This window comes from Plectropomus leopardus, chromosome 4, assembly GCF_008729295.1.
Source record: "Plectropomus leopardus isolate mb chromosome 4, YSFRI_Pleo_2.0, whole genome shotgun sequence".
Classification (NCBI taxonomy): Eukaryota; Metazoa; Chordata; class Actinopteri; order Perciformes; family Serranidae; genus Plectropomus; species Plectropomus leopardus.
Window position 1 is genome coordinate 16,893,890 of NC_056466.1, and position 20,220 is coordinate 16,914,109.

The 20,220-nt window shown below is 39.6% G+C and overlaps 1 protein-coding gene across 4 annotated transcripts in view; it reads right to left on the minus strand.

The window, feature by feature from the left end:
• Positions 1-20,220, minus strand: part of LOC121941971 (LIM and calponin homology domains-containing protein 1-like) — a 36,428-nt gene that overhangs the window by 1,859 nt on the left and 14,349 nt on the right. The window contains exons 10-30 of one of the 4 annotated variants that reach the window (XM_042485025.1): positions 19,839-20,039; positions 19,023-19,331; positions 18,568-18,831; positions 16,083-16,340; positions 14,179-14,508; positions 13,743-14,060; positions 12,636-12,974; positions 12,442-12,480; positions 11,058-11,187; positions 10,759-10,916; positions 8,868-9,513; positions 7,056-7,631; positions 5,489-5,591; positions 4,173-4,198; positions 3,876-3,989; positions 3,599-3,691; positions 2,637-2,826; positions 2,415-2,514; positions 919-993; positions 696-804; positions 379-481 (exon numbers count right to left, since the gene is read on the minus strand). In XM_042485025.1, the coding sequence (XP_042340959.1) occupies positions 379-481; positions 696-804; positions 919-993; positions 2,415-2,514; positions 2,637-2,826; positions 3,599-3,691; positions 3,876-3,989; positions 4,173-4,198; positions 5,489-5,591; positions 7,056-7,631; positions 8,868-9,513; positions 10,759-10,916; positions 11,058-11,187; positions 12,442-12,480; positions 12,636-12,974; positions 13,743-14,060; positions 14,179-14,508; positions 16,083-16,340; positions 18,568-18,831; positions 19,023-19,331; positions 19,839-20,039 (4,481 nt within the window). Of the gene's footprint in view, positions 1-378; positions 482-695; positions 805-918; positions 994-2,414; positions 2,515-2,636; positions 2,827-3,598; positions 3,692-3,875; positions 3,990-4,172; positions 4,199-5,488; positions 5,592-7,055; positions 7,632-8,867; positions 9,514-10,758; positions 10,917-11,057; positions 11,188-12,441; positions 12,481-12,635; positions 12,978-13,742; positions 14,061-14,178; positions 14,509-16,082; positions 16,341-18,567; positions 18,832-19,022; positions 19,332-19,838; positions 20,040-20,220 lie in introns of all 4 variants that reach the window. The other 3 variants (XM_042485024.1, XM_042485026.1, XM_042485027.1) reach the window with 3 other exon arrangements.

Sequence of the window (20,220 nt, forward strand, 5' to 3'; positions counted from 1 at the left end):
GTAGACAGGAAGCAGGTTGTCTACGCTGCAGTTGGTTGCTTAGTTAGAGAAAATACTACTGAGACGATAAAAAGCAAGACCAGAGATTTCTTTGCTTGAGCTAATGACAAAGTGGAACTGTCAATAAAAGATACATGAATATGGCAGTCAGACTGAGAGCCATTACTGATCAGACCCAATCAGAAAGAAAACATGCATCATTGTTCCAAAAAGTCTCTGTTTCCTCCCATTCAGACTAAAATGCAGCCCCAGAGTTTTCCAACTAAAATGGGATTAGCAGCGGTTTTAAAGGTCTCCGTTTTAGGGGTTCTGAGAGTAGCGTGAAAGCTGAATGCAGCAATAATTAAGCGTTGTGTGTGTGTCTCTGTGTGTTTTCACCTCGAGATGCAATATAGCACTCATGACAGCTCAGCACTCCATTACGAATGCGTACGTCAGTCCCTGTAGTGGCGTCACCCAGCTGCCCTTTACACACTCCACACTGCAGGAGACAAATACAGTTAACTATTAACATTATACACACATCTTACCACCTTGGAGATAACTGTGATGGGGTACACATACAGTAGTCAGTTTTATATGTCTTCAAAACATTTACACAGAAGTCAATAGTGCCTCTGTGTTAAGTAACATAAAACTGTATAGTATAAAGTTCCCTACTTAGTGTACATGTGTGTATTAGAGTACCACAGCACCTTGAAACACTGTATGTGGAAAAACAGTCCCAGTGTATCGATGATCATGGCGGCTCCTTTTCCCAGAGGCTGAGAACAACCAGAACATAGTCTCTTCCCACTAACACACCTACACACACACAGAGAAAGCAGGAAAGCAGACATTAAGGCATCTCCACTCCATTACACTGTACAACCTCATTTCTTTCAGAGAAGGTTGTGTGTACGTGTGCTCGCATCATACCTGCTGGGTGAGGGAGGCTGAGGTGATGAAGGGGAGGTCTGCTGTTTGCTTATTACAGCCTCATGTGATTCGGACCTTTGATGAGAAAACAACAACAGAAAAATAAATATATGCACATCCAAAACATTTGTATTATGTTTCAGATGATTACTGTTTATACGCAAGAAAAGTCTGTTAGGCTGAAAAAACAAAATGTGTATTTTCAAGGTTAATGTCAAACATAAAATGCGGCATATAAAAGACATTTTCACCTTTAAAGAGTGAGTAAGAAATTATGAACCCTTTTTTTTAAATCTGTACAGTAGAATACACGATTCAATATGACATAAAACACATTCATGCAGTACTTGCAGCCATTTGCTGTCCTTTGAAATCTCGGCATTCGATTCAATAAGAAAACACAAGTAAGTCTTAATAATAAGAGCAAAAAACACATTCTTAAGTAATGCATAATAAATGCATGCCACATGATGACTGCCGCCATTAAATAATGCAGGCTGTATTGTGAATTCCTGATGCTCACCACTGAAAGATGATAAAGTTTATGTGATTTATTAATACTTAACTGAATATAAATTAATGATAGCAATAACAAATTCCTCTTAGTACAAATGAAAAGTTGAAGTCACAAGCAACAGAATGCTCTACTGTGGAATTAAATATACTTCAACAGTTTTACCTGGTCTGGTATGACCAGTATAGTAGCTAATATTAGCATTATAAAAAAGTGACTGAGTCAGTTCACTAATTTAGTGACTCTTTGGTGCCGCTGTTGCATTCGCCTAGCATTTTAGATAAATGTTAAACAGTAATTTATATTTTAGTATTTTCTCATATTTGTCACTTCTGTCTACAGTGGTTGGTACCAAATTAGCTGTAATATATAGAAAAGAGCATCTATATATATCTTTTTCATTCTTATTGTGTTGCAACAAAAGCATGTATTTTTATATTTTGTTATACATTTTTCAAACTCGGAACAACAACCGAAGATTTTTATATTTTTATATATTTTACATGCTAGTGTTAATACTGTAGCACATCAGAAATATTATATATATTTTTTCATAACTCATTCTTGTTTCTACTCCTATAATTCTCTACACTATACATCAGAGCAACTGTAAAAAACCACCATTTCCCCTGGGGATCAATATAGTATTTTTTAAAATATTTTTTGTCTGGCTTTTTCACCTTTATAGGACAGATAAGAAGTGAAAGGGGGGAAGAGGGAATGACATGAAGCAAAGGGTCTGAGGTTCGAGTCAAACCTGTGGCCGCTGCAGCGAGGACTCTGTACAGGGTCACCTGCTTTACCAGGTGAGCTAATGTGCGCCCCGTCAATAAAGTATTTCTGACTGAGACCCATGCATTTTATCAGCCTCTTAAAAATGTTAAATAATAAAAATGACAAAGGCATCAATGTTAAATGTATTCAGGACAAAAATGCAGCAATATGGGACAACCTAAAATGACACGCAAGCATCCTGGCATACCTTTTGACAATGTGTGGCTGGTTAAGCTGAGGGTTGCGATCCAGAGAGGCCGTCTTCAACAGTTCCTGTTTCTTCAAAGGTTCACCGTCACTTGCAGAATCTATAAAAAAATATCATAAAATAAACATTTACTATGGACACACTGAGGACTACATGATCATGATCGAAGGACACACACGTAGACAGCTCCTGCATTAGTCAGTACTGCTTTGAGCATCTCACCCTGGAAAAAATGCAGCTTGGATGCGTGCTGATCCTCGTTCCCAGGGGAGCTTCTTTGGCCATTTTGCTGAACAGGGACGTTTCTTGCTTCTGTTTTGTTGTTTTCTGGAGCTGTTGAAGTCGTCCCTGTCTGGTTCAACGGGCAGGTGGGATTTAAGGGCGTTACAGTCTCCTCTAGGATCCTTCTCTCCTGGGAGTTGCATAAACAGAGTAAAAACACAACAAATGAGACACACACAAGCAATGTGAGATGCTTTTGATTTCATGTGTTTGTCAGTCTGTGTGTTATTCAAGGTTACAAAATATTGTCATGGACAAAATTTCAAAACTTTTCAAACACCCATTTTTTTTCTTGCCCCACTTGCCCAAGGTTTTTCAAACATTTAAGATTCAAGTCTATATAAAATTAATTTCGGTATCCTAGTGATGTGTTCAAAGACTGTCAGAAATGTTAAAATCTAACAATAATTTCTGTTTTTATGTTTTCAGCCTATTTTTTCAAAAAGATGTCCAAAACATTTTAAATTTTAGAAATTGCCCAAAACAAATCAAAAAAGAAAAAAATGCCATGCCTTCATAACCTGTTTTTCTAAAATAAAATTTAAAAAGGGAAACAAAAGAACAGTTTTTATAAACATTGCCAAAAATTTAAGATAGAAAACATGCATTCCAAACCCCATGGGTATGTTTTCTTCAAAAACTGACGGTAACATAAATACATAATACAACCACAGACACATACATACCAAAAGTGCTTAAAAAATATTTGACAAGCTAGAAAATAAATTCATTGTTACATCAATGTGATCTAATTTATTACACACAACATATTTAGATGATTTTTCAAAAAATTTCAACGATTTGTACTACTTCCATGACTTTTCCAGGCCTTGAAAATGTGATTGGGAAATTCCATGACTTTTCAAGGTTTTCCATGACTGTGGGAATGCTGAATATTGTACCTCTTCATTGTGTTTCCTTTCCTCCTCTTCCACCTCGAGCTGTGCTTTCTCCCACTCCTTCTTCAGCTTCTCCTGCTCTCTCTGGTATTGCTCCTGCAGAAAAAAATTGTGCATGGTAAACACTTCATGCAAACAAAAGACATCTATGACACACACATAAACACACAGAGACACACACGCATATATATACACACACACATCCAGTACATCCTTTGCCTTCTGCTTTCTGCTGAACATTCATGGTGCCATGCACATCCACACCATTCCACCAGTGTACCTGTAGGAGGCGCTCCTGCTCCTGCTGCCAACTTTCCAGCCGTTTACGCTCCTCATTGGGGTCCCAGACCCAGTGATTAACACGTTTAGCCAAGTTCAACATGGGGGTCTCAATCTACCCAGACCCGACAATCACGCGCACACACATGTATACGGACCAAGAGGACAGAAAAAGAGGAAAGGTGAGAGGACAAGTTTGACTACAGCGACTACTGGAGACGAAGGGTCAGGACAGGGTCAAATTTAAGAATGAAGGAGAAACAGGAAAAACAAGATGGAGCTGCTGAGAGATACTCACAGTCACACTGCTCTCCTCAAGTCCTTCTGCGGCAGAGAAAGACACACACACACACACACACATCAATAAAAATATAATTCAGAATAATAATCGGCTTCATAGGCCAAGTGTGTGTACACATACGAGGAATCTGACTCTGGCAACAAGATCATTTGAATGGGATACATGAAATGGGGGTTCGGAGAGTCCTCGCCCAGGAAATTTAGAGCATCAAATGCCTCTTATCCTGCATTTTGGTTTTATTCACCTATTTATGGTGGCAGTGACTTTATTTATGTAAGGTAACAGTGAGTACTAATAAGTAGTTATAAAGATTCAAAGATTCAAAAAACTTAATTGTCTGTCACATAGTGACAGAAAATTACCTTCAGTTGGGGGCTCAAACAACATTAAAAAATCATTCACACCAATGAGACTCATAAAATTACAAAAAAATCACACAACAGTGCAATAGATCAATAAAAACACGAGCGCAACACTACCAAAAAAAGTGATGACTATCTTGCCTCGTTTATAAAGTATATCGCGGTGGGAATAAAAGAGTTCTTGTAAGTTTTCCTTTTGGCCACGGGTACTCTAAAATGTTTGAAGAATAAACTCGTAATTTAATGAAAATAAAGTCATAACATTCCCTTGATTCCTCTGGCCTGCTGTTCATTATGTAATTCAGATGATCTGACTCAGAACCCCGTTTGGGACTCTAGTCTCTGTATGAGGTGAAGTTTAAGCAGCTGCAAAATGCTCTTCACAAGCAAAAGTGGAAAACCTAAACTAACTAAAAACACTTTTGATCAGGCATTAATCTCCCCGCTGTGTTTCCTTTTAGTCCACACAAATGTGAACTTCACCACCTACGATAAAGTGAAGCCCACAGATCCTTTTCAGTGGAAAGCAAATGCAGCGAGCTGCAAGTCAAGAGGATGCACATCTAGCTGATGGAGCCAGATGTAGCCGCAGCCTCTGACACATGAAACGGCGAGGCCAGTCCTTTTAGCGATGCTGAGCTAGGGAGGCCGGACTCATAGTAGAGAACAAGATCTGCTAACTGTTTATGTACCTCATACATGTGACACTGACAAGAAACAGTGTTATTGCTAAGGACAATCCAGTGGTTGCTGGATTTGGTAGGGATGTGTCTCTACCTCATTCTATGCTGTTACGCAACAATGACTAACAACATGTCTACAAGTGTGTTTCTGTAAATTGTAAACAAATACAAATAATGCAAAGGAATATGCTAAAAGAAATTACGAATATATGCAGCAACAATCATGCTATAACTAAACTATAGTAAATACTATAATTCACAGCGTTACCTGTGACAGTGGGTGAATATTCCTGCATGCTGTTGGGTGATGTAGCTGGCTCTGACTTTTTTTCCTCCACTGGACTCCCAGATAGTCCAGAAGTACCGTTGACCTGAAAGTCAAACATTCAACTAAATGAATAAAACATTTACTGGAATAAATCACAAGTGCTTAAATTATCTCTGAACGGTTTCAAGTCCAGAATATACTGTACCATAGCATTTTTGATTGTCTTACTGTGTTTTTTTTCTGGCTTCAGTTCATGTAAATACAATATTAAAATCAACCTGACTCGAAACTTGCTTTACATAGGACACCCATCACAATAAACAGCAGAAGAGTGATTCAGGTGAGGCTCTTGTCCCTCCACCGTGAGTTACAACTTCTCCTATAAAGTTCTTCAATGAGAATTGAATCTTTTTTTGTACTTAATTTTTGATGATTTAACCCTTTAACACCTGGGGTGACATCAGTGTTCTTGTGCTGCCTTCAGATGGCTTTCCCAAGCATTTAAACCTCTGAAACCTGAGAAACTGGTTGGATTTTGTTTTGGGTCTAGGGGCAGAGAGATGTCGTATGCTATTAAGCCCTCTGAGGCAAACTGTATTTTGTGATAATGGGCTTTACAAAATAAAATTGACTTGACTTGAAATCCTGCAACTTGCAAAGAACTTGAAAAGGTGGAGAGAAAATTCCCTGACAATTAGCTAGGGTGATAATTAAATATCATTTAAAAAAATACAAGGGGAAAATGTCCAGAAAATATAATTCCTATAAATATATGTTTAAAAACATGTTAAATAAAAAAATTAAGGTCATTTTTAAAATATATTATTGTAAATATATTCTTTCTTTGTTTGTCTTTTCTTTTCTTATTTTCAGGTTGTTGTTTTTTTTTTTGGTAACTTTTCACTAATTTCTTGCTAATTTTGGCCAGTCCCTGTTAAGTTGCTCATTGCCCTCTCCCCATGCTTTTGAAAGAAATCAAGCTAATTTGCAGCAGGTTTCAAAGTGTCAAACTAAATGAAACTGGGCCTGACCTTGTGTAATAGCCATGCATAGCTAAAATGAATTTCTTTATTACTTTTTTAACAGTACCCATGCTTGCTTTCAGTTTGTCTCCTGGGTTTCATTTTCCACTAACACAGCTCATGAAATGTAAGAAGAATCAATGGCTGACTCTCGTGTGGTCTCAGGTTTCAAGACTTTCCATAAACACTTGAATGCACCAGGATGGAAAATTTATGAAAACAATTCACAGTTTTTATCTGTACGTCCATGCAGCAATGCAGTGATAACACATCTCTGACTGAGAATAAAGACAACTGATTTCACCTCTTACGAGATCCTATGAAATACCTGCAGGCTGATCATCATTGTGTATTAAAGAACTGAAACCTAAGTGTGTATGGATGGCTACAAAAATATACTCATTATAGAAACACTACCTAAATACCAACTGTGTGTTTTTGAATATGGCCAGCAGTAATGTGAAGCATTCATTAATTGCATTAATTGAACCAACATACAAGAAACACAGGTTTTCTATTATTTTACATGTCACTTGTAATATTACCTGTCCGTTGCTTTGGATATCTGGGCGATGTGGCTCCACATGTGTGAGCTCCGTCACAATAGTTGTCGTGATGGTGCAGTTTCGACCTCCAATCAGGGAGCTGATGGCTGAGCCCAAAGACGAGGTCGATCTTTCTGTCTGTGGTGGCGGCGTTTGCTCTACCTTCTCCTGACTGGTCGAAGTCTTCTCGGGGGGAACATCTTTCTCCTCTTGTATGGAGGGAACATCCATCTCCATCTGTTTAGAGGGAACGTCTGTCTCCATCTGTTTAGAGGGAACGTCTGTCTCCATCTGTTTAGGGGTAACATCCTCTTCTGTCTGTTTGCAGGGAACGTCTTTCTCTGTTTGTTTGGAGGGAACATCCAACTCCATCTGTTCAACAGCAACGTCTTTCTCCGTCTGTTTGGACGGAACATCTTTTTCCAACTGTTTGTGGGGAACATCTTTCTCCATCTGTTTAAGGAGAACGTTTGTCTCTGGTGGTTGTGAGGGAACATCTCTGACCTCTGGGGCAGATGGAGTGGAAGCAGGTAAATCCTCCATCGTCTCTCCATTCACTCGCACCAACCCGTCCATCTGAGTGGGAAATATGCAAATAAATCAGGATTACAAGAACTTTGATTTTTTACATTTCAACTTACTGAAAGTCACACACACTCATGGATGCCATTTTTTATGTATTTGCGTGCAGTTTGAAGATATAGAAAATTTACAGCCTCTAGCACGCGCGTTAAGGGCTAAGTTGCAACCACATCTTCTACGACCACCTGCTAGAGCTGTTAAATTCTTCTTAACAAATGTCTTGCAAAGTAAACACAAAATTCTTTCACTTACATAATTGTTTGGGGCTACTTCTTTTTTGGGCCAAATCCACAACATTCTGGAAATTACAGTACAAACTAACACTGTTGACAGAATATAGGAAAAATAAAACCATAGATGAACTGCCTGTGCATGGTCAACAACATGAGCAGCAAGAAGCCAGTGGTCTGGGAACTAGCAGAATATATTATAAGTTCACATATTTCTATTCATCCAATGTGTCTTATATCTAAGAGAAAGTGGATCAGAGATTTGACCTTCAATTATTTTGTTGTGAACAGAAAAAAATTTAACATTAATATCTGAATCACAACATGCTATGTTGCATATGTGAAATGAGCTTCTTTTGCAGAAGCTCAAACATTAATTTCTGCTTTTTGAGAAAAGTTGATACTTTTTGCCACTGACATATTATTAACCCTTTAAACCTGAACAAACTTCAGTTTGACTTCTTTCCAAAAACAACTTAACAAGACATGGTTTCAAAATGAGCAGGAAATTAATAAAAACAAAAAAGTAACAAGAAAATGACCCAAATGTAAGCTCCCAAAAAAATAGAAATAAATAAAAACAGAAAAAAAATGTCTACATTGTTTTTTTTATGTCACACAATATTAAATATATGGTTATATTAATTATACATCTAGTTTTCTGGACATTTTTGCTCAAAATATTTAAATTTTCCTATTTTGTAAAACCAATTTGCATCAGTTTTAGGGGTTAAATAGCTAACCCAAAGCCTCTGTATTTAAAGGACCTGGGAATGAGACTAAACAATCAACTAAAAGCTGCCCGATGTTGCTAAAAACACCTTCAAACTGCATGCAGAGAACCAAAATCGGCATCCATCTCACAGAATAAGAAATAAAAATGTTGGAACTTCCTCCAAACAACAAACACCTCCTTTAAGTAAAGCGTTAGCTCAGGCAGTGAAGTGGAACAGTGAAGTATCAGATGATGCTGACTGTGTGACTGATACAGAGCCCTCACCTTGACAGCTTTGTGTCCAGTCTGTGTGTTCCTGGGCTGGCAGTAGGGCTTGGCTGCCAGCAGGGGGACGGGTCTGGGGGACACAGATGAAGGAGAGGGGAGTGTGTGTACAGGCTGCGTGATTTGAGGTTGACCTTGTGCAGTCTGAGGCGGGGTGTGTTTGGTTTGAGGCTTTGCATCTCCTGTGATCGGCTGTATCTGATGAGTGGTCGGAGACTCTGTTGGTTTAGATTGAGGCTCCTTCAGTTCTAGTGGCTGAGGTGGCACATTTTCTGAGTTTGTGACGGGGCTGAGGGGGCTGACAGGTGATGGGGGACTGGAGGAGACAGAGACGGATGTCTCTTGTTGAGCAGCTGGATCTGTCTCCATCTCTTCAGGTTCTGTGTGACTCTGGTCTGAAATAACAGCTGGTTCTGGTTGGTGCGGAAATTCTGATGTTTCATTATCGGGGATTGTTGTTTTGTGCTCCTTGTCCACCTTATGAAGGTCATAATTGGGTTTTGAAGTGGATCTGGGCAGTTTTAGGCTGTCCAGTGTTGCGTCACTGATCGTAAAGCGAAGAGCGTAACGTTGTAAAACCATGGCGGCCTCCTCTGGAGTCGCTGCATTCCTGTAGGCTTCACATAACTCTGCCTCTCTGCGCTCCCTAGAAGAGAAGAGAGACATAATGAATTTGGTTTTTCTGATATTGAATGCTACTAAACTGTAAATTTTATTTTGAACAGATATCAAGGTTTAAATAAAGGTCTACTTTAAAGGGATTGTTTGTGAATGGGGGCAGCAGTAAAATGAATAATAGCCACCAAAAAATTCACAATCAGTTTAAGTGTTCGCCATATTTAGAATATTTTCACAGCACTGTGCTGTCAGACAGCCCTTTCTGACGTGGAACTAAAGCCATTATATATGCTTTCTACAAAGCCACCAAACTCCAGTAAAAAGAAGACAAAAAACATTATGCGACCTCACTGAACATGGGCGATGTTGGTCTTCTATGGCCAACATAAGTAGGTGTAATTGTTTTTTTCTGAGACTTTTGTGTTTTAGTTTGGATTTGCCAAAGTCCCCTGCATTAAATTGCTTAGGTCTCATGGCAATACTCCACGCTGCTTCTTCAAACTGGGGGCGTACCAACTGCAATCTACTGTAGGTAATGATAATGGCAATGGATATGTACCTCATACGGCCAAACTTAAAAAAAATCTGAAATATACCTTTAAATAATCATCTCAATATAAAGGGACGCTTTGCCGATTTTCAATCAGCTTTTGCATTATAACAATGTGGGTAGTGCATGTGAGTGAACTGTGGTGAAATGGCACAGATCTTTCTCCTCATCTCTCTGCTCAAATCTGCAGCAGATTTCCGCTGGCTTTTGGGCTGTTGCTTGAACTACACATTGTACTCTCACATAGGGACAGAAAGAGTATTAAAGCGTCACAGACTAACTCAGACCATACTTAGATCTAACAGTAAATTAAGCAATGTTAATCAAATATAAACCAGGATTTTTTTATTGTGTTGCCTATTTCTTGCCTAAATGTTAATGGAAATATTTTTAACTGACCATTCAACTGTAATTCAAGATTGTTTTTTACAAGACAGCTGCCCAGTTTCAATACAGGCAACCTGAATTACGTCTCCCACCAGCATTCACTGACAACAGTGCATGCTGATAGTTGAAGGTTTTCTACTTTTTGAGCAAAAGCAAATGCCACAACCCCTGTCTTCTGTTTTCTCTGCTCACTTAGCACCAATCTCAAAAATATGTTTATCTTCATACTGCAAAGACCGCCCAGTTTTATGAAAAGACTGTCTTTCCAGCATTGAAATGCTTCTTTAAGGGCCATGTGCAACACTAATAAGGAGCTTTATTGTTATTTATCCTTACTTCTCCTCCACGATCTCTTTGTAGGTCTTAATGCTTTTCCTCTTGTTGCTTTCACTTCTCTCCTCCTTCATTCTTTTCTCCATCCTCTTCCTCTCTTCCTCTTTCTTGATCAGTTCCTGTGACGCGCTGCGACGCCGATTCTTCCAGGCAGCCAAGTCCTGTCATGGGTTCAGTGTCAAATAGTGTCAAAGGGTTAATTCAGGATGTAGCTGCTATTTGAATAAGATGCACATAATATTTTCCTTTCTGCTATTTAATCAAAAACTCCACGCTCAATTTGAATGTCATAAGACTCTTACGTTTTGCCAGTGGTCCTCATCTTCCTGGAAGTTGTTGTACTGTTCGTGCATGCGCTCATATCGTGATAAGCTCAGTGGTGGTAAGTGTCCCACCTCTTCCTCATTAAGGATGTCACTCATGCTCACGCTCCTGAAGAAGAAAAAAGACAGCATAATTTTGCATAAATTGCTGAATCTATTGACTTAGTGTATTCACTTTGTCCAATTTGGCTCTGGAAATCAGAAAATGTGAAATTTTAATTCAGAAATTGTTTACATTCGTCACTTGAGTGATTATCCCCAGCACAAAATTTCAAACAAATATGCTGTAATGTAGAAAAAATAGTGCACATTTAATTACCAAAAAGGAGCAGTGAGGGGAAAAAACATAACCCAATTTTCAAAATGAACAAATGATATAAACAAAGATTATCTACAACATATGCAAGACATACTCAGACACAACCAATAACAGTCCAATAAACACAATTACATTTTAATTCTTGTATGTCTTTTCTGTATATAGTGAATTTTATATTAGTTGTGTATGTGTTGTCCCACTCCTCCACACAATAACAAAAATATGTTAATGTGTTTCCAGAATATAATCACAAAGCAATTAAACAAGCAACTGTACAAACATAACCTATAAATTCATCTTATTTTGGCAAGCCAAACACATTAATTTAACTTACAGAGTAGCTGAAAAATGCAAAACAGAATGGCATTTAAAAGTAAAACATGATGATGAAAGGATGTTAGTAATGAGTCATGACGTGACAAAGCACAGCAGTGAGCATGTTAGCTTGTTCTATATTAACCCTTTGAAACCTGAGTAAACTGGCCTGATTTTTATAAAGAACAAAACACAAAAGCACTGAGCAACTTAATAAGAAATGTTCCATGGAAATAGCATGGAATAAGTAAAAGTTACAAGAAGATTTTCTTAGCACACAAAAATAAAATAATAATTAAAAAATGAAATGACCTAAAAATTAAATGAATGTATAATTACGATAATTCATTTTCTGGATATCTTCACTATTTTTTGTTAGTTTTATAGTAATTAACTGTCTCTCTTCTCATTCAGATTATTTTTCTTGTCACGTTTTACTTTTTTCTTGTTTTTTGCAATTTGCAGGACATTTCTTGCTAAGTTGCCCTTTTTTCCATGTTTTTCAAAAGAAATCAAACCTTACTCAGTTTACTCAGGTTTCAAATGTATTAAATGCTTGCGAAAGGCATCTGAGCCAGTACAAGAAAAGTGATATTGATCCAGGTTTAAAAAAGTATATTTTTGAAAAAAAATTATATTTTTGGACGGTACTCTTGAGATCGAACGTGCACAGTGTGTGAATACTGTTGTCATGCAGATGCTCATCCAGGTTCACGCCGAAAGACTTACTCAGTGTCCTCAGACATAAAAGCAACTCGCCGGCTCATCCTAAAACAATAACAGAATAAAGTCGATGAGAGGAAACAGTAGGTGAGGGGATGAGCAGCATGGTTAATGTTCAAGTCACACTTCAGACTGGATGAGAGCTAAAATCTGAGAAGGGGAGTGATGAAGACACACAAAGAGGTAAATGGGAATCTCACATGATGGGAGGTAGATTATCATCATCCAGCCAGAACGGTTTCTTTCGTGGTTGCTCGTTCACATCCTTCTTATTGTCATCCACCTTTTCCTCAGCTCTTTCCTCCACACTCTGCTTTTTCAGCTCTGCCTCAACTTTACAAGTCTGGACATGAGCAGGACTGAGTGGAGGAGTGTGCGATGGGGAGGAGAGGGGCTCAGTCACATTAATGACAGAGGTGCTTGAGATCAGCATGTCTTGCTTTCCAGTCTCCTCCTGCCTCTCCCTCAGACCTGCACACTTACGGAGGATCGGGGCTTTGGAGGGCAGCGTCTGAGGTTCTGCTGCCACGGTAACGATGCTGCTAAAATCCAGTAACAAGGCCAAAGTTAAGAGGAAATACTGCTCAAAGGGTAAATCAGGACTGCATCACAGACAACAGAAAATGGCAGCTGATCTAATTTTTTTCTAAAGTTTTAGCCATGCTGTAGGTAATAAATGTGTACAGTGGCCAGATCACCCAAATTACATGAATACATACTACATTTTATAGTAGGGGTTTTGCAGTATACCAAATTGTTGCACTTCTGTAATTTGGGGAAACCAACCTGAGAATGTTAAATTATTAGGGTAGCTGCAGTTTTTGTCCCAAAGTGACTCAGCAGTGATTTACACTTTAAATAAAAAGATCAGCCAACTGCTGCATACTCAACTAGAACTGAAAAACCAAAGTCATGCCAAACAAAGCCAAGGTTAAACCTCGACAGCCTAAAGCAAAAAGGTCAGGAAACAAGCACAAACTTCATCAGACCATATGAGAACCATCACTCCAAAAATCCAACCATAACAGCAGATCAAAGTCAACTAGTTCTTTCATGTACAAATAATCCAAATCAATCCACATCAAGTGTCCAGCTGCTGGCACTCAAACACGGCGGCAAGGAACCAAAACAACAACACAGTCGAGTCATGATCGACTATAAATCATCCACAGAGATTATTCATGTCAGTACTACGGGCAATTTAACTTGTAAACATAATCAAACCTTCATTTTTGGCAGTAAAATATGTTTGTTAGTTGCAGTAGTTGGCCGACACCACAATCTCTTCATTCAAACGCAGGAAATACCTTTCATTAGCCATCTTCTCTGTGAGTTTAGGTCTGCTGTGTAGTGGCTTCATTGCAGACACTGGGGCGACGTTATATTTAACTGATCCAGGTACTGGGAGGAACTGTTTGATGAACTGGTTTGTTCTGGCTGCACTCTGGAATGATCCAGTCCTTCGAGCCATCATGTCATCTTTCTCCAGGTCAGGCACAGGCTCATTTTCATCATACTCATCCTCATCATCATCATATTCTCGTTCACTATGAGCTCGGATTATAGTCGCTTCAGGATGCAGCTGAGATGTTTCCATGGGAACTCTGGGTGGCTGTTGCTCCACTCTGTGAGAGAAACTCCTGGAGTTGAAATAACTAAACATTGAGCTGGAGAATCTTTTTGTCAAACCACACCAAGCGTGTTAGTGCCTCCTCACACTGTTAGACACAAATCTCAGCCCACCTGACGTTCAGTTTTTTGCTTCTGTCTGCCTGAACTTCCCTTTTGTTCCGCGGAGCAGCATCAGTGGTGACCTCCCCTTGTGTGGAGCGCTTGGTGCCAGGCAGAGGTAGGAAACGGTTGTAAGTCACTGTAGTGCTGCTTTGTTTATGGAAAACTCCTGTCCTCCTCGCCATCATGTCGTCTTTCCGAAGATCTGGGATTCTGTCCTCTTCCTCCTCATCCTCCTCCTCGAGCGATCTTCGTTCATACTGAGCCAGACGTGCATCCAGCTCAGCAGGAGTAGGAGGGGTTTCAGGGGTGGTTTGATTGAGGTCAGCTCCATCTACCTGGCTGTGAGAGCATCATGTAAAGCTCAAACTGCAGCAACAGAGATGGAGACTATTGTCTTAAAAGCCAGGCATGAACATGCAGAAAAGCAGGCGGCCACTAACTAAATACAGATCATAAGGAGGGAAACATTTTAAACAAAAAAAAACATTCAAAAGAATGTCTGAGCAACAAATAAATAAAGGTTAGAAGAAAAAAAACATGCAAAACTAATGCAAATTTACAAAATCAAATAAATAAAAAAGACCTGGAATGACATTTTAAACGCTGTCCATCAGAGCCGTGTGATGACCGTTGTGGGGGAATGTTTCAATTTGAATGAAAATTGCTCAAACACTAATTAAAGTTAGCAAATTGTGCAGTTCTTACACTGTTCTTACAATCGGTTCCTACATATAGCTATGGAAAGTAATGCACCAAAATTCGTATATAACCACATGACCAATGCACTGACGGGAAGAAGAAGAAGGAAGTAGTGAAAAAAACGTAAGTCTGTCTAAAGAGGCAGGAGAATGGTGTTTCGAACCACGTGAAACCAAGTTAACTTTGAGATATTTTAAAGATACGTTCTCACCATGTTTCTTTTCCTGGACCCAACCTACATAATGTTAAGTGAGTAGCATCATTAATTGGGTGCTCATTCGTTAGATATTATACAAACAGTTGTATGTGCATTTTATAAAGGTATCATATACAGCGTTTTCAAAAATATCACAGGAATGCATGTATTGAACGCTGCCTCTGTAGCCCGACCAGGATTTTTGAGGCTGATATATTAGCCAGTACTTTTACATTAAAACAAACAATAGCCAAAATTTGATTGGCAACTTGCCATTGTTCTCTCATGAACTATGTAATGAATAAATTATTTTCAAACCATCTAACAGATATGTTTAATATTTCTCTACTGCTATTTGTTTTTACTTTTATATGTCAGTAATGATGTAGCTGCGATGAGCTAATATCAGTCAATATATCAGCCTGACCAGTTCATTGAGCTCTACTTGTCACAGCAGCTTGTACATGAGCAGCTTGCATGTGTGTGTGCATGGATAGGTGTAGATTTAAGGGGGGATGCAGGCGATATGTCCCCCCCAATATATGGAATATGTGCATATGCCAATAAGACACACAAATAGCAAAGAACTTGTTCATAAAATTATGCAGAAAACGAACAGATTGGTGCATAAAAATTCACCAGAATGCAGGAAATTATGTTTTTGATACTCAAAATTTTCTTGTGGAGAACCCCCACACTCCATACTTTCATATGCCTCCCTCAATGTTGAAACAAAACCTACACCCTTGTGTGTGTGTATGCCTTTGATTCCTACTAAAACTACAAGCAAATCACCACAATGCAGAGAAGTGCATCCAAACTACCTAATTTACCAATTCAAATAAGCTTGAAATGTAAAACATTTTGCAAAGCGACATTGACAAGCAATTCAATTAAATGACTTCATAAGTAACAGAATAGAGAGAGAAAGCTATTTGTTCCAGTCCACACTAATGCAAAAAGCTCTAGATCACAGCCACTGTTGCCTAAGTTGTCTTGTATTTGGCCTCGTCCATACCTGCGTTCCCGCTCTGAAAGCTGGGAGCCCAGGCCAATGGTAGGCATGGCTACAGTTGCCTTGGAAAGGAGTCGTCTTAGCAACTCCGTCTCCTCCCCTTCACTTGACGTGACTGTGTCTATTGGCTGCCCGATCTCAGTCACGCCCCCAAAGGTCACAACTTTGCTGTGACCTCGTCCAGCCTTTGCTGATCCGCTGAAAGGACTTCCATAATTTTTCTGCAGACAAGCCTGACACACAGGGGCAGGACTAGCCTCACTGTAGATGCAATCTCACAAATGAAGACACACACACACACACACACACACACACACACACACACACACAACAGCCAGCAAAAGAGCAGGAGGGAAATAAAAAGGGTGGAAAAGAAATCATGAGCAACCAGAGACAGAGGATCAGACTGTGAAGACAAAGGAAGGATGGGGTGGATATGATGAATCAGACAGGAAGTGTGGATGGACAGAAGAAGACAAAGCATGCAGTTGTGTACTTAAATCCCTTCAACACATACGTACAATCACAACATACATGCTGAGCTTTTTATCTACTCTAGGTAGCCACATTTTCCTGGTAACTGCTGCTCCTCTGGGAACACAAAAAACTCTTTATCCTATGTAATGACATCAGCGCAGAGGGAGAAAGACAAAGCCGAAGCAGTGCTCACAGCCAACAGTCGCCTCTCTTTTGGTCACACACACAGTCGCACACACACAATCTCACACACACCGGCCAGTTCCCTGCTCTGTTTCAATGCCTGTCAAAGAAGACTGAAGAGGCCTGAAGTGCACAATAGTGAGGAGAATAAACAAGCAGATGAGAACATGGGGAGCAACAGAGAAAAGAGGAGAAGGGAAATCTACGGGGATATATGGCTGCTCACAAAAGGATACACGAGACTAAAGACAAACAGCTGAAACTGGTGAAATATTGACAAGTAGACAATGGAGGTTATCTTTTGGGATTGTTTTTAGACATTTCTGATTGTGTTTCTAACTATAAAAGACTGTTAGAGGATGGTACTCACCTGGCATGACCTTATATCTTTTTAAAATTAACTATTTACTTTAAAGGCTGCAACAAATAACCATTTGCATTATGTAGTAACCTGTTAATATGTTTTTTGATTACTCAGTTAATCATTAAACTATCTCAGAACCCATCAGCTATCAGTCTGATGACGCTATACCTCTTGGGGCACCGGCTAATATTTCAGCAGGATATCTGTCCCAAAATTTCCAAGAATTTTCAGCTGATCATTTTCGGCTGATCTCAGAGGTTAAATAGATGTTTTAGAAAACAGAATCACAGAACAAGTCAGACTTTAGCCGATGGGTTCCAAATTTGCATTTAGCCAAATTCGTTCAGCCTCTCGACACAGACTGTTTACCTGCAGCTCAAACGTGATTAGTCAAAACTACTCAAACTACAAATGGGAACTACAATGCTTCCAATACCAAAATCTTGTCCCATTGCCAAAAGATTCAACAAATATATGCTAATATCTGTTTTTATGTACATGCCAGCGCGCAGTAGAAAAAATCCCATATTGTTTCCCCTTAGCCCAAGGAGAATATATATAGTGATTGTTTTGTCTTAACAGTCAAAACCGAAGATATTCTATTGATACAAAATAGGAAAAAGGTAACAAACTCTAAGATTTGAGAGGCTAGAATCAATAATTGTTTGGTATTTTGCTTAATAAATGGCTTAATGTAGCAGTTTGACATTTTGGGAAGTAAAGAGGGAAACAGCTTGTTTGACTCTACCAACCAGCGCCTCTGAGGCTTACTTATTAACACAGTATATTTCATTTGTTTAATCCATACAAAAATCAAAGTGTTAAATCAAGTTTTGTGGGGGGTTGCATGTCAGATCATTTCTATTTGGACACACTCAAAATTAAAATATAAATTTTTGTTTTTACATTTTTTTTATAACAGTCATGATCCTGGTCCCTTCTGAAAGGTAACTCTTTGTCATTTATTTCCATAAAGTTAGATTAAGTTTAAATCATACTGTAACAAACTAACAGATGCAAAAAGAAAACTAAAGTAAAAAGGTTTTTATCTTACTGCTCTGTCTTATCTGCACTGCTGCTATAAAATAACCGTATTTTGGTGCAATGGATTTTAAAATAGCTGACTCAAATATAGAGTCCTGACACGTTGGGTTCTAAGATAATGCATACTTACTTTTAGCAGTTTAGTGAGGTTTCAACATGATTGACTTCAAGCCACTGTTTGTAAGGCTTACTTTAAAACAATATTTGGTCTGGGCTGTAACTTCATATGAAAGTCTTTTGTAGATTATAGTTTATCTCCTGCCTGTAATGACCTGCTTCAAACTGGAACTAAAACTAGAAGCACACACACACACACTGCACATCCTCCCAGTCATTAACAAACCACACACTCCAACATACAGCAGAATTGAAGTGGTCTTTACTGCATGTGTGCTGAAACAGAGAGAGTGTGTTGAGCACCTGGGTTCAGTCATCTTGAGTCTCTCCCACTTCTGCATATCTGCCTGGCTCATGGAGGCAGAAACAAAGCTCACCGGTCCTTCCCTGTGAGGGAGGGGTTTACTTTGGGCCCGCCTACGAGCCAGGTCATCCTTCTGCTTATTAGGCATCGCCATAACCTCTTCTTCCTCCTCCTCCCCATCCTCCTCTTCCTCGCGGCGAGGGGCGGAGTTTAGGAAGGGGTTGTCTCTGCGTGTAATGATGTCAGGGACTGCTTCCTTTTCACTGTCCAATCAAAGAGCCAGTACAGAGGCATCACACGGCACACATCAAAGTGAAACACACACACACACGTCAAACCACAAATGACCACAACACCCAAAGACAGAGTAGGAAAATTGAAGAGGTTATTTAGCAGCGAGTTAGAGAGAAAATGCAAGAAAAACGGCGACGCACAGAAACAAACACCAGCTAACCTGATCTCCTTCTCCTGCAGCGTTTGCTGTGAGGCTCGTCTAATGCCTTCCCAGCGCTCTCGGTCTTTGTCGCTACATACAGGTGGCGGGACAAACTGATGCACCTTGGGAGCAGCTGGGCCCCGATGAGCTCGTCTGGATGCCAGGTCGTCTTTACGAACATCCGGGACTTTACGCACCTCTGCCTCCTCTTCCGCGTCAGAGGAGGAGTCCCATACAGATTTCTGAGAGCTCAAAAAGTCATTATTGCAGCGGAGGATGATGTTTGGAGATGGTGACCTCACTTCATTTTCCTCCATTGTGGGAGGGCTGAGGTTGGAGATGGAATGGCGTGGAGAGGTAATTTCAGAGATTATTGAAAATCCAGCATTGCATGTTGTATGCAGAGGTACCACCGTGCAAAGTTCGGATTTGACATGCGTCTACAGATATTGTCATATGGCATGGTTCCGTTGATTTGTCAGAGTCAAAGGCGTCACTGTGCGTCAAATAACAACAAAACCAATGAGGGAGCAATTCATGAGCACTGAAACCTCCATTAAAATATTAATATCTAAAATGATTTAAATCATCTTCTCCCATATGTAAACCACTGAAAACGAGCAAGCAGTTAGTCTGATCTGTACGCCAACACAAAACTCATCATTAATCAGCCAGTTTGCTGCAACCTACACAAAACCAAACGCCAAACCTCAGCACCAGCATAAAGGTAGAACCAGGGGAAAAAAACAAACAAAATTACTATCAAAACAATCCGTTAGTGAACACGACCAAAACTGTCAAACGGTAGCAGCTCTCATGCTCCTCCTCTCTGACCTGCTGTAGCGAACGGCAGCAGGCAGAACTTTAATTCCTGCTTTCTCCAACTTCTGCAGCCTCCTCTGCTCCAACACTTCCTGGGTCACCTTCTCCTCTTCCTGTTTTTCCCCATTGTTCTCAAGTGCCCAAGTGACAGTTTTGGGAATTTTGTGGTGTGGTCCAGTTCTTTTGGACTGCTCTGGAGTGGTTTGAGGGTGACTGGGGAACAGCGCGTAATGGCAGGGAATGATTAGGAATGAAGTAGTTTGTGTGTCTTGTGTGATTTACCTTTTCCTCCTGCTCAGTTTGTGTACTTTTCCATTGCAGCGCTTAATAACTTGTGTGCAGAAAGCAGAATTTGCATCTGAATTATTTATTGCACTGATGTGTCGGTCATTAC